Genomic DNA, 14,785 nt, shown 5'->3' on the forward strand with positions numbered 1-14,785 from the left:
TGTCAAATATCATACAGAGTAAAAACAAACTATATTGGTTGCTAGGTAGATGAGGTTTAATATAGTTGGCATGACTGAACAGTTAAATAGGTGGATAGTTTATATAGGTAAATGATTTACTTGGTAGATAAGGTTTAATATAGTTGGAATGATTGAACGGTTAAATAAGTGGATAGTTTAAATGGTTAAATTATTTAGGTAGATAGTTGACGATAACTGACACTTGGAATGGCTCTAATGTTTGCTAGCAGTTATGTTAACTATGTTAACAAAGATAATAATGTTAACCAAGTTACTATGCTAACTAGCATGCTAACAATGTTAAAATGCTAAGTATGCTAACCATGTGACTTAGCTAATTATTTTTAGCAGTTATCCTAACTAACATGCTAACACGCTAACTATGTTAACCATGTTACTTAGCTAACTTAGTTAATAATTTTTAGCAGTTATGCTAACTATGCTAACTATGCTAACCATGTTACTTAGCTGACTTAGCTAATCATTTTAATCAGTTTTGCTAAAAATGCTAACTAGCATGCTAACATGCTAACTATGCTAACCATGTGACTTAGCTAACTTAGCTAATCATTTTAAGCAGTTTTGCTGAAAATGCTAACTAGCATGCTAACATGCTAGCATGCTAACTATGCTAACCATGTGACTTAGCTAACTTAGCTAATCATTTTAAGCAGTTTTGCTTAAAATGCTAACTAGCATGCTAATATGCTAGCATGCTAACCATGTTACTTAGCTAACTTAGCTAATCATTTTTAACAGTTTTGTTAAAAATGCTAACTAGCATGCTAACATGCTAGCATGCTAACTATGCTAACCCCGTTACTTAGCTAACTTAGCTAATCATTTTTAGTAGTTTTGCGAAAAATGCTAACTAGCATGCTAACATGCTAACTACGCTAACCATGTTACTTAGCTAACTAGCTACAGTGGGTAGGAGTCATAGTTGATGACAAGTAACAGTTACAATGGCTGAACAGTTAGTAGTTTAAAGGGTTAAATTGTTTAACAGTAAAATATTATAGTGAGGACTTTTATTTTTGAAACAGTTTTTTGGCAGAGGAAGCAGTTGAACAGGATGTGTAGTCTTAATAGGGCCAGTTTGTATGCTTAAAGCCTGAGACTGGCAGTTGATCCAGGTGGCCCGAACACCTGCCATAGGATTCTAATTGCTTAACGGCCGTATTGTGATGTCATAATCATAATGTTAAGTCAATGGGGAAATTTTGATAGTTTTTAATTAATAGTTTAAAAAGTATAAAAGTTACAAAGCTGAAAATACATAGCACCCATGTCCTAAGTAAGACCTACGTAACATAGTTTGAATGAAGTTTCTACGTTAAACGGTTGAAGCTGCATTAAGTGTGTTAGAAGAAGAAGAAGAATAAGAACTAGAAAAGCATTTCCTGAAGGAAATACAGTGCATGAAAATGCAAAAATATGATGTAAAATATCATACAGAGTAAAAACAAACTATATTGGTTGCTAGGTAGATGAGGTTTAATATAGTTGGAATGACTGAACAGTTAAATAAGTGGATAGTTTAAATGGTTAAATTATTTAGGTAGATAGTTGACGATAACTGAAACTTGGAATGGCTCTAATGTTTGCTAGCAGTTATGCTAACTATGTTAACAAAGATAATAATGTTAACCAAGTTACTATACTAACTAGCATGCTAACAATGTTAAAATGCTAAGTATGCTAACCATGTGACTTAGCTAACTTAGCTAATCATTTTTAGCAGTTTTGCTAACTATGCTAACTAACATGTTAACTATGCTAACCATGTTACTTAGCTAACGTAGTTAATCATTTTTAGCAGTTATGCTAACTATGGTAACTAACATGCTAACTATGGTAACATGTTAACCATGTTACTTAGCTGACTTAGCTAATCATTTTAAGCAGTTTTGCTAAAAATGCTAACTAGCATGTTAGCATGCTAACTATGCTAACCATGTGACTTAGCTAACTTAGCTAATCATTTTAAGCAGTTTTGCTAAAAATGTTAACTAGCATGTTAACATGCTAGCATGCTAACTATGCTAACCATGTGACTTAGCTAACTTAGCTAATCATTTTAAGTAGTTTTGCTAAAAATGCTAACTAGCATGCTAACATGCTAGCATGCTAACTATGCTAACCATGTGACTTAGCTAACTAGCTACAGTGGGTAGGAGTCATAGTTGATGACAAGTAACAGTTACAATGGCTGAACAGTTAAAAAGTTCAGTAGTTTAAAGGGTTAAATTGTTTAACAGTGAAATATTGTAGTGAGGACTTTTATTTTGAAACAATTTTTGGCAGAGGAAGCAGTTGAACAGGATGTGTAGTCTTAACCCTTTGCAGACGGCCCATTCTAATTTCGGTACCCCAGTACTGATGACGTTCAGTCTAATAACTCCGCCATACCCCAACCAATTTTATCACTGAAAACTTCCTCAAAAACGTCACATCATAGGCTTTCTGGCGATATGATTGGTTAAGGGATTTGTGGCGCGAATTTCTTTTACTACATGAAGGAAAAATCAAGAGTTGCCGTCTCCCTCCACTAGAGGAAAAACAGCAGGAAGCACTATGCATAGTTGATCTTGACGTCGTCTAAAGGACTAACTACTGGATCATCTGAGGTAAAAACAAGTCTTTTTATGTTATTATTACTTGTTATCCATGTTATTACTTCAAAATCGTTTTTAAAAGTTATTTTTGCTGGTAATTACACCTTGTATGCATGGCCGTAACATAATGCGTGTGTGTGTTCACTTCAGCTGATGACCGCTGGTATTTTAGCACACAGTAATCTTTAGTAAACTCATCATTTTCAGTCATTTTTGGGGGGCTACTATATGTCAACCAAGATTACAGACCTACTAAGACTGAAACTTTAACGATTTGTTCTATTTTGAACGATGTTGCTTGCTTGTCATCTGATATAAAACTAGCTAAGTTAGGTAACGTTAGCATCAGGAGAGGCTGCAACATGTCCTTGACGCGTGGTCGCGATAAAGTTCACTCAAGTTAATGTTACGTTACCGACGTGAAGACTGTGTTGATCACCGATGGTGTAACGTAAGGATTTTATTCATAGACTGCTGTTTTCATGAATACATGACTGAAGATTTGTTATAAATGTGTTTTAGTATTGTTTAGCTTTTAGGCTGTAAGGTTGGCTGCTACGATTATGAGGTTTTTGGGTGGCTAACTATGATGGGAGCTCATACACCCAAGCCTACTCGTCAACACATTATTTTCTAAGGGGGTGTTTTGTCTTTATGCAACTGCAGTAGCCTATGCACGGTGTGTATGTGTATGCATATGCTGTTTAGATGTTTTCTGTCATATCTCCTGACTCATGTTAATAAATCAATTTTTACTTGTAAGCTGGTATGCTATGTATGGTTTAGCCAAGGCAATAACACTTACTGTAGTGAGCTCTGAGACTAATGTTACCTCTCCAAGCAATAGTGGAGTCCTCCAGTGACAATAATACTTTTAGTGAAAAGAGTCATGGTTGGTGGTGATTAAGATTATGTGGAAGTAATGTAAAATAAAACTAAACAACCTATTCACTATCAGACCTGTGATTTGTTATTTTAGATGGAGGGAGAGAAGTACGTGCAACTGGGGTGAAAGCAGCCGACTGCTGATGGCCAATATGACCCCAAGGACCACGATGGCATGGACATGGGACATGGATGGGTAGCTTCTGGATGAAGAAGACAATTATGTGCTACAGGAGGAGATAATCTTCCATCATCCTGAGCTGGGTAAGCATGTTTGTGTGTGCGTGTGCGTCCATCTGGGCGCAAGCACATTTCTGGTTGTGATAAGAGTGTTGCTTATAACAATAATGAGAGGGACTATAGTGATAATAGTTTGGTTAGATTTGTAATTCAATTTCTATAGTTCTTATCTGACAATTTCTTTATTTTGAGTTTGGTCAAGTCCCATGTCAGGTAGAAAGCATACACTTTGCCTATCCTTCCAACACAGACAGAGACACCAACTCCAATAGCATTTACACCCCATCGTCTGCTAGGCTTAGATGGACACACACGCATGCACACACACACACACAACCATGCCACAGCTGTGACAATGCACACACCACGGATCTGGTGTGAATGTGGCGTTAGTGTATCACCTTATGTGTGGGGCAAATGATATGGATGATTATATATTGGATCGAATTATATGCTGTATGGTTGTTAAATGTATTGGAATTACTTCTAACGTTTTAATTGTTTTATATATATATGTGTGTGAATGGTAGTATGAATTGATGTTTTGTTCACCATGTAAGATTTGTTGATCTTTGTTATACTGTTGTCTTGTCATTCTTGTAGTTCTAATAGTTACTGCATGTTTGTAAACATATGTTTATGTTATTTACCTGAACTTGTTGTTCCTGGTTATTTAATCACATTGTTTAAGACTTTTCTAAATAAAATGATTTATTTCCCCTTTCGTAAACCTAACACATGTGCCAGTGTCTCTATATTCTTGTTTTCATAGTAGAATGAAGCACACGGAGAAGCAGTTACAATCAGCTAGTCTGTCTTTCAGCCTTTATCGGTCCTCACCACAATTGATTTAGCCTCTTCAGAGTACAGTAAGACATCCCATATTGAGCTTGTTTTGATGGTAAAACAGCTTATTTTTTTACATGACCATTATATCTGTATTTTTAGGTCAGATGCCAAACCGGGAAATGAAAACATTCTACTCTTTAAAAATTCTACTTGTTACTGTTATGAGTAAATTAATCATAACTACTGAACCAAAGGTGATAAATTGATTCTGTTTTTTTTTCACTGAGGAGAACACAACACTGGCTATCCTTTGCACACTATATCTACAACAGACATTAGGTGAAAAGAAAGATTCATCTTGACATTGATATTTTCACGTTTTTTGATGTTGAATTTTGAAGGTTTTGTTTAAAAACAATGTGTGTTACCCTCAGACTTATTAACTATGATATGTACCATTTTAAAGGGCTAGTTCTCCTGATTACAATGGTGGGTATATCTTATCTCTGTCATGTAGCATGGCCACACAATAAGCCTTTTTGTCTCACAAGGGCATCAAGTATGAAAAAACGGAATGTTTCGTGCCGTCTGCAAAGGTCTAATAAATTTATCATAACTTTTGAACAAAAGGTGACACATTGATTCTGTTTTTATCACTGAGTAGAGGACAAAATTGTGAATCTCCCATACACTATGTTTTTCTCTATCTACAATAGAAATTGGGAGAAAAATTAGATTAATCTTGACAAACTGATATTTTCGTGTTTTTTGGGGTTGAATTTCAAAGATATTTTTTAAAAATTATGTATGTTCTCCTCAAACTTATTAATTATATGTTATACCATTTGAAAGGGCTATTTCTCCTGATTAGAGTGGTGGGTATATTGTATCTTTGTCATGTAGCATAATCATACAATAAGCCTTTTTGTGCCATAAGGCCATCAAGTATGAAAAAATGGAATGTTCGGCACAGTCTGCAAAGGGTTAATAGGGCCAGTTTGTATGCTTAAAGCCTGAGACTGGCAGTTGATCCAGGTGGCCCGAACACCTGCCATAGGATTCTAATTGCTTAACGGCCGTATTGTGATGTCATAATCATAATGTTAAGTCAATGGGGAAATTTTGATTAGTTTTTAATTAATAGTTTAAAAAGTATAAAAGTTACAATGCTGAAAAATACATAGCACCCATGTCCCAAGTAAGACCTACGTAACATAGTTTGAATGAAGTTTCTACGTTAAACGGTTGAAGCTGCATTAAGTGCGTTAGAAGAAGAAAAATAATAAGAATAATAAGAAGCCTAGGAAGAACAGTACAGTGCATTTTCATGCACTGTAATAAGAAGAAGCCTAGGAAGAACAGTACAGTGCATTTTCATGCACTGTAATTATAAATAAATAATATAAATACATTTATTATAAATAAAGTGTACTTCTTAGATCCCACTTTCAAGCAAGGAAAACATGTCTCGCCACAGAGCGCAAGTGAATGCAGATCCTGCTGCTGGTTGGTTAAGATGATAATGATCATACCCACTCTTTCACGCTCTCTTATTCTGACCGCCGCTAGCGAAGCATTTTTTTTTTCTTCCCGTCATCTACGTCCTGCATTTTTGGTCAAGGACACCCTGGACACCGAAACACCGGGGCACATGAAATTTGGTGGGTATGTAGCGGAAAAATTTAGTTTGGTCCCCGGGGGCAACTCGCTGGAAGAGGATATTGTCTCACATGCACTCTTTCTCGCAAACACACATACATACATCAACACACACGCACACATACGCACATGCACGCATGCACACACACTCACATCCACAGACACACGCATCCACATACACACACAAACACATACACATGTATGCACACACACAAACACATGTACAGTATGCACGCACACATACACACACAGACAGAAACACACACATGCACACACACACACATCCATATACACACACATGCACACATTTATGCACACACACACACAGGCACGCACATACTATCAGTATCAGCAATTATAACGGCCGATACATAACTACAAATTCAGTAGAATAAAAGGAAAACTTAATATTCATCATCATTTAGGCTGCATTTCCAGTATTGGCGTTACGTAGTTTGTCCATGAGATGGTAGCAGCAAGACGTAACTTTGTTGGAAGTTAATCTAAAGTGGGTTGGAAAAACAATGGACGCTTCCTACAAGTTTACCACAGAGAATGTCTAACAAGGATAGGATGATTTTCACATGAAATGTAATTCCCATTTCTTCTTGAAGCCGAAATAAATCTGAGAATGTTTATTGGACATGTTTGGTTTTTACTAGAGGTACGTTACTCTTATAATATCAATAGATTAGGACCTAGGTACAATAATGTGAGTGATGGAGGCCAACTTGATTGCATTTGTAGAAGAAAACTATAAATGCGGTTATACCAAGCAAATTGATAGCAGCACTGCAATTGTATCTTTCGACTGTCATCTCATTCTGGCCTACTAACAAGCTAAGTGAGTTAGCCACAACGTTCCCTAACGCGATGGTTTTCAAATGGAAAATATACCTGAAAGAGAACCTATCTATGATGCAAACACCGGGCTGGGACATTTTTGCTTGCTAAATAGGTTTTTCTGCTGTTGATTTGCTCACAGTCCTTGGTGGCCCTGTCAGTGCTTTAAAGTGTTGCATTAAGACCAAAAAAAGTCTCAAAAAGCATCTGAGCTAACGTTCATTCCCAAACACCCACTACTCCAATACTCTATTTTCAAAGGTGTTTCAAATAAGGAAGAGCATGGTTCAAAGTAAAGTAACTAGGGCTGAGACGACGTAATTGTGAAATTTGTGTCAACTCGCCGCAATGTAGATTTATTAACGTGTGATCTACATCCAAATTTAAACCAAATATATTAGTGTGCACTTTGAGAGATGTATCCAGGGCAGAGCTGTGCACATAATCGTAATATTATTTGTTGCACGTGCTACAAAAATCATTCTGTGCAATGGATGATTTACCAACGTTACACCGGTCTAATACAGTTTTGCCTATGGCTACATGCGTGAGACTGAGACGCCTTTGATGTGCTTTGATTCCAGTTTGGTAGTTGTAATCTGTGAGATTAAAAAGCACGTGTGTGTGAAGTATCCAAACAATGACACTTTCATTATGGCTTTCATTATGGCTGCTTTAGCCACAGACGTGCAGTGGGTCCCATTTAGAAGTGGCCACTTCATTCACGCTTTCCGTGATTCACAGAGCTGCGTGAAATGTATTACAACTTTTCGCCACGATGTGGCAGCTTAAATCCGAAGCCATTGGTTTCCAAAGGAGATTTTATTTGTGTCGCCAGCATAGCCTATTGACAATTTATGTTGTAAATAGGCCTAGCTTATACCTTATGTAGCTTAGGAAAGCTAACAGCATTCTATTAGGATCTAGTTTGTTAACAGTCACGGTTTTGTCATAACTCCCTCTATGCATTTTTTGCATTTAGAATAGCCAGAGTGTGGATATCTCAATCGGAAAATTAAACAATATCGGGCGCCTGCCATGGACTAGCCTGATCTGCCGGCGATTTCTTTTTCGATTTCTTAAAAGATTGAGCTTGGTCTGGTCTGGTGAAAGCCAGACTAGCCATGGACCTCACAGTTGCAAAAATGAAAGGGAACATGAATCGGCCTATAGTTGCACGAACAATAACGGACAAGATGACTAAAATCTTACGAAGAAGAAGAAACATCCATGACACAAAAAATCCATGGCATGACCTTTCTTCTTGATAGCTGTTGAAAACTGCATGGAACTGACAGAGAGGGTTTTGTTTATTAATAAATAAATAAATAAAAATAAAACATTATGCTGATACCTTCTGCTTTTCCCAAATACAATGTAGCCTAGGTGTAAGTGACCTTTCATCAATCCAGTTGCAATGGATGAACTGTGATGAACTGCCCTACTTGTGATTGTGAACTTTTTTGGCTAGTGCTACAAATCTATTCACTTTTGCAGTGCCAGCATAGGCTACTTTATGTGCAGCCGCACGTACACACACACACACAGGCATGCCAATCAAGCATACACAAAAGTTTCAAGAGTGTGGGATGGAGTAAAATATGGAGACAAATTGATTAGTGTGATTTATTTTCGCGGAACGGATGTACAGGACTAAGCGGTGGTCATATTTTGTACCGCTATGCGGTACATCTAGTTATGTCAATTATGCAAATTGCCCAACATAGGCAAGTTAGCATCCGGCAGTTGGGGACGCATATTTTGGTGTACTCAAAATTTCCGGCTCCACAATGGGGCTCTATGGGTTGGCAAGACTATGTATTTGATCCACTAATTTGATGATTAACTTAACCATTCACAAAACAATTTCAAGATGACATTGGTTGTTGTGCTTTTACATTCATTTTACACTGTGCAAGTAAATGTCATGATATTACTGATCTTGAGAAGATTTTGCAGTGGTGCTCAAAATCTAACAGGTGGGGTAAACAGTGGACACTGGCGTGCATCACTAAACCATGCACACCTGGGACTCATCTAATTATCACTGAATTTAAAATGAGGCATCATGCCTTTATAAGCCTCCATAATAATGCCTGCTTGAAATCACTCTTTCCATTGTTGTTTATTGATCCAACATGGCAGTACTGGCAAAAGTTGTGTCTGTGTGGCTTCTCATTGCTAGTGCCAGTTATGGTGAGTATATTAATCTTTTGGCAGTTGTATTGTGTCTTTTAAAATCCTGGCTTAAGTCATAATTTCTTCTGCTCATCTGAGCAGTTTTCTGTCTTCCAAAGAGGGAGGTCATGAACAAAGTTGGCCATGAGGTTGATGTTACAACACCAAACCCCAACAACCAGACCCATACTGGAGCTAATGGTGAGTTATTTCTGTAGTAGGGGCCTACTCCTATATTTTTACATGTGTTGAACTCAAATGTCTAAACTTGAATAGAATCCCAAGGTGTTCCCAGTGAAGATGTTCAATCAGCCACTCCAACACCTAATCTCCAGAATCAGACCGCTGCAGCACAAACGGAAGTTACTGTGTGTGTGTGTGTGTGTGTGTATGTATGTGTGATAGATATATCATTTCACATACAACCCCCACCACCCCACATTATTTTTTTGAACTAGAAGATGGATTAAGTGAAGATGATGTGGTAACTGCAATGACAAATCCTCAAAACCAGACAATGACTGCCCAAACTGGAAATGCTGGTAAGGATATTGACTCATTGTGGCTTAATCATATTTACATGCTGCGTGTGTACATTGTGGGTGTATATATAGATATCTCCCTATACCATTCCACATACAACCCCACCACCCCACTGAAAGTTCATAAAATAAATGAATAACAGCAGCTCCAATTCTCCAAAACCTCACAGCGTCATCTGACACAGGTGGAGTAACTGGTAAGGCCATCAAATTCTAGTGGGGAAGTTGCTAACATGGCTCAAACAAACTACTACTTTGTGAGGCTGTTTGGGTTGATGCCCCAGATGATTCGGTATGATTGTTGTGTGTGTGACTGACTAGATGCAGAAGAGTACAAGCTCTCCATGGTTAGCTCGTTTTCAATCGTCCCCGAGATCGTCAACAAACACAACAGGGAGAGCAGTGAGCCCCACTGCAAGCAACATGCTTAAGATGGTACAACTATTGCATCAGCCTGTAGTTTTTCTGTCTTTTTAAACCAGTGAGGTTGGATAAATAAATGACTTAAAGTAATTGCCAGTCCACTGGACCCACAGCAGAAGTGTAGCATTTGCAGAGCGTATGATGAAACAAAATCGCCTTATTCATCTGGTGGCCAGAATGAGGCTACAGGGTACACTTGCCATTACACCTCAGTCCAGCAGATGGTGGTGGCAATGCACTCCGTTTGCAAACTGCCAAAACAACGCAAGAACAGGTCAGCGAACCCTTTTTCGGTGAGCTATTTTTTTTTTTTTTTTGCCAATTTGCAGAAAGTGCATTGCCACCACCATCTGCTGTACTGAGGTGTAATGGCAAGTGTACCCTGTAGCCTCATTCTGGGTGAATAAAGCAAATTAGCTCGTGTGTGTGTGCCCTCTGCTTTCGCTTCTGTTGCTATCCCCACCTGTTTGGTTCTTGATTAGTACCATCAGACTGACAAGCCATTTTAGGAAGATGATAGAAAGTCTTCAGTGTTTTATCTGTCACAGAGGTGGAACAATGAGGCTGCTGCCAACGCACAGAGGTGGGCTGACACTTGCTCCATGACGCACAGCGAACCCAGCGAGAGACAGATCAGCAGTATGGACACACACACACACTAATCACTCAACATGACATTTAAGTTGTTTCATTGTTTTTAAGTTCATTTACATACTCGTGTTTTGTCAAGTTTTCGTTTACGTTGACGTTGACGTAAAGCACAGCACCTTGTAAATGTCATGTGTAAGTTTGAAAATAACTATAACCATTTGCCAAAGTGATACAACTGTTTTAACCAATTTATACTACATAACCGCATAACCACATTACTACCTTGTACTTTGCATGCATTATCTTTCTGATACCAGAACGCTGTGTCGTCCATATCCGTTGCACATGTTCTATTTTTGTGGATACCAACTTGCTGTAGAAATGCTTTCGTAATTAAACATGAGGGTCCTGTCAGGCATATAATACTATTTTTGAAATTGAATGAAGCCTACCAGGTTTGTTTGGTTTAATATGCTGTTTAATCAGAGTGTGAAATTAAGAGTTCATTGATCAAGCAAAATACACAAATCTACAATGTTAGAACCAAAATATTCATAGCGAATATTGTTTGTGCATGTCTGGTGGTGGTGGAGGTGGGGCACACAAAAACATTGAGAAGCATTGGTTTACAGTCATATCCGCAAGGTGGTTTATTTCAGCTATCTGATTGTTTTAGCAAGCCATTGACAATAGTTTTAAGAGCAAAAGTGTGTGTGTGTGTGTGTGTGTGTGTGTATATGTATATGTATATGTATGTGTGTGTGTATATTAGGACTGTCAAAATAACTGATTCATTTCGATTAATGAATGAGAAAAAATAACTGATTAAAAAAAATAGCGCAGATTAATCGATTCCGTATGACCTTTGACCCCGAGCAGTTCTAGTCAGTAACCATTACACTGTAAAATGAAGGAGAGAGAAGAAAATGTGCTGCCTAGATCATTGATTGGAACATTTACTTTTAAAAAACGGCCTGATTGTGTTGATAAAAATAAAGTGTTGATTAAAATAAAGTCATCTGCAATGTCTGCAGCAAGGAATTTGCATATCACCGGAGTTCCACAACTCTAAAGTCGCACACCAATGCAAAGAAATAGTGTTGACATTGAGGGAAGTGTTCATTTATTTTCATTGTGTCCCCTAGGTCAGTGGTTTTCAAAGTGGGGGCCGCGAGGGGGTGCCAGGGGGGCCTCAGCAAGTTGGAAAGAAAAATAAAAGCAACAAATAAATACATTTGAAAAATTTTAAATATACCCATTACTATGAGGGTTGTGTTATACAATGCTATTATAATAATTTGTCTCATATCTGAACATTATTTTCCATGATAATGACTGGGAATAACAGTAGAGTAATAGCTCTCATATAGCAGAAAGCCCCAAATGTAATTTTACACACTGTATGCTCCATCACAAAGTGCTTGTGACTAAAATAATTATTAGGATTAGCTTAATGTATTTTTAAATTTGCCGTAGTATTGTCGATGGGTTTAATAACACATCAAGGGGTCCTTGGCCAGAACCTAGTGGTATTTGGGGGGCCTTGTCAAGGAAAAGTTTGGGAACCCCTGCCCTAGATTATATTGTATCTGTGGCCTGAAATCCCTTGTATGTGAAAAAAAAACTTCTTCCCGAAGCACTTTTGAATTTATTTCCTCGGCATATTAGGTCATATCATACATTATTATGGCCATTATTTGAACAGTGAAAATAATAATAAAAGAGTTTTTGAACTTTAATGTCACTAATGCTGATCAATGATTCATTTGAATTTAAATATTTAAAATACATTCACAGCAAAAATTCTATATGCGATTAATTTAGATTAATTCATCACAGAGTATGTAATTAATTTGATAAATGTTTTAAATGTTAAGTAAATGTTTTAATCGATTGACAGCCCTAAAAAAAAAAAAAAAAACAAAAACATTATATATATATATATATATATATATATATATATAAAATAAGCTAGTGGTCTACAAAAAAGATTGGGGTTGCCCCATTTTAAAAATGTGGTAGCAGTGGTGATATTTAACAATATCAGTAATTGACTCAGGTGGGTTTACATAGACATAGGGGAATAGCCATTTCTGCTTTGCTTTTGCTTGAGAAGTTACAGTGGGCAACCCGATTGACCGTATACATGGCTGTTCAATTGGAATAAGAACGGAATACACCACCTCTTTCATTCCGAATAAAATTCTAAGCGAATCGGCAGTTTTATTCTGATCAAGATGTATATATGTGTTATTTTTTATTCCAATTGAACCATTATTCAGATTCTAATCAGATAAAAAGTGTCCCTGTAAGCCCACCTTGTGTTGGTTTGTAAAGTGAAATGTACAATTAACACAAACACAAAGCAGTTTTTCATTGACAATGAGGTTTTTGCAAAATCAAATGAAGTTGTTGCATAATCATAATCAAAAGAAAAAGCACAGGTTTATAAAGGGCACTATAGAGGGTATTTGTTCCTCCATATAACAGTACTTATGCACGTCTGAGTCACATCCATCAGCACATAACCACATATTCTCCATTCAGAATGGCTTCACAATTTTCATTGAGATGTAGTTCTACAAAAAGAAAGAAAAGATTTTGTGAGTGAGTAATCATATATAACAAGAAATCACATGCAGAAGGACAACAGCACCTGAATTGTGACACGGTATGATGGTAAGCTGTATGTTTGTTTATATGGTGTTCTTGTAGTACAACACCAACGGTTTAATACCATGGATGGCTAGTTTAGTGTAGCCAACGGAGTTCTATTTAGAATATGAGTCTGGAACTGATGCATTGGGACGTGATTATGGGGCATGTTTCAACCGATACAGGGGGAAATGCATCTCCACACAATTTGATAGACCTAACCAATCAGCCTACCGTGAATCCTGTAGGGAGAACGGCAACACATATCTTTCTTCTCGACAAATGCCTTAATCACTGTTTTAAGTTAGTTTTTAAAGTTAGGCTATTGGGCTGTAAACATCTTGTACAACAGACACGATAGCCAAATCTAATGTCTAGCTTCTCCACGACAGCCTTTTTGTTGTAAATGAGACCAACAGAAACATGCTCATGTGACGTGATAGACTGACTAAAATACTGTAAATTTGGATGGAATTATGTAAATGGAAATGCACATACAAGCAAAAAACTTACTGGTAAGGAGTACAGCAGGATTGCTAGGAACAGTAATACTATCAAGAGGATTATGATTTTAATAAAGAGCCACTTGAATCTCCGCCACATAATATATTTCATGGTTTTGCATGGACTTGTGAACCAAAAGAAGGACATTTCTGGACGGCTGTTGGGGTAAATGAAGATAAAGAAAGTGAGTTAGAAAGCATTTTTGGATGGAATGGCAATTTCATATCAATATGGTTGTATTTTCTCACTTTGGAGGGTCTAGTTTTGGATTCATGTTAGGTTCATCTCTGCCTTTCCCAGCAGGCCTTTCCTCTGCAAAATGATCATCCACCACTTCTAGAGTCATCTCCACTTTACCCTTGGGACAGGAGAGCACAGGCACCCATTATTTAAGCACATGTGCATAAATAAAAGAGTTTACTGGTATAACAGTATCATCAGTCTACACTCACAGTCAGCACTTGCTTCCCATCCTGCTCCATCTTGCATGGCCACCAGCCTCGCACAGACTTCTGGGCAAACAGGGAGTTGTGTCGGGAGGATTCACTGTTTGAGTTACCAGCCATATCTGGTAACATGTCGAGTGTACATTTCTCTGGATTTTTAGCTGGTGGGATGAGCCGAAGCAAATCCAGCTCAAGAGAGCCTGCAAATGACATTGTACCAGACGTTACAATAGGGCTGTATGACAAATGGAATGCAAATTAACGTGTGTCACAAATACAACATGTACTAATATCTAAATAGGACCTGGAAGATTAACACATATTGTAAAATGTTATTTCAATGCCTTGATACAAATGTTTTACAACATGTTTGCAGCAGATGAGTTACAGT

General features: G+C 37.5%; 1 protein-coding gene and 1 long non-coding RNA gene across 3 annotated transcripts in view; one reads left to right on the forward strand and one right to left on the reverse strand.

The window, feature by feature from the left end:
• The first annotated feature begins 2,545 nt into the window (after nt 1–2,545).
• Nucleotides 2,546–3,741, forward strand: LOC125312031. The gene is made up of 2 exons (XR_007196557.1): nt 2,546–2,651; nt 3,619–3,741. It is a non-coding gene; the product is annotated as an uncharacterized LOC125312031 (long non-coding RNA).
• Nucleotides 3,742–12,768: 9,027 nt separating this feature from the next.
• Nucleotides 12,769–14,785, reverse strand: part of LOC125311417 (myoferlin-like) — a 40,400-nt gene continuing 38,383 nt past the window's right edge. For both annotated transcript variants that reach the window (XM_048269452.1, XM_048269451.1), the window contains exons 50-53: nt 14,401–14,594; nt 14,197–14,306; nt 13,958–14,105; nt 12,769–13,368 (exon numbers count right to left, since the gene is read on the reverse strand). In XM_048269452.1, the coding sequence (XP_048125409.1) occupies nt 13,333–13,368; nt 13,958–14,105; nt 14,197–14,306; nt 14,401–14,594 (488 nt within the window). In that variant the 3' untranslated portion in view covers nt 12,769–13,332. The remainder of the gene's footprint in view (nt 13,369–13,957; nt 14,106–14,196; nt 14,307–14,400; nt 14,595–14,785) is intronic.

This window comes from Alosa alosa, chromosome 18 (genome assembly GCF_017589495.1).
Source record: "Alosa alosa isolate M-15738 ecotype Scorff River chromosome 18, AALO_Geno_1.1, whole genome shotgun sequence".
Lineage (NCBI taxonomy): Eukaryota > Metazoa > Chordata > Actinopteri > Clupeiformes > Clupeidae > Alosa > Alosa alosa.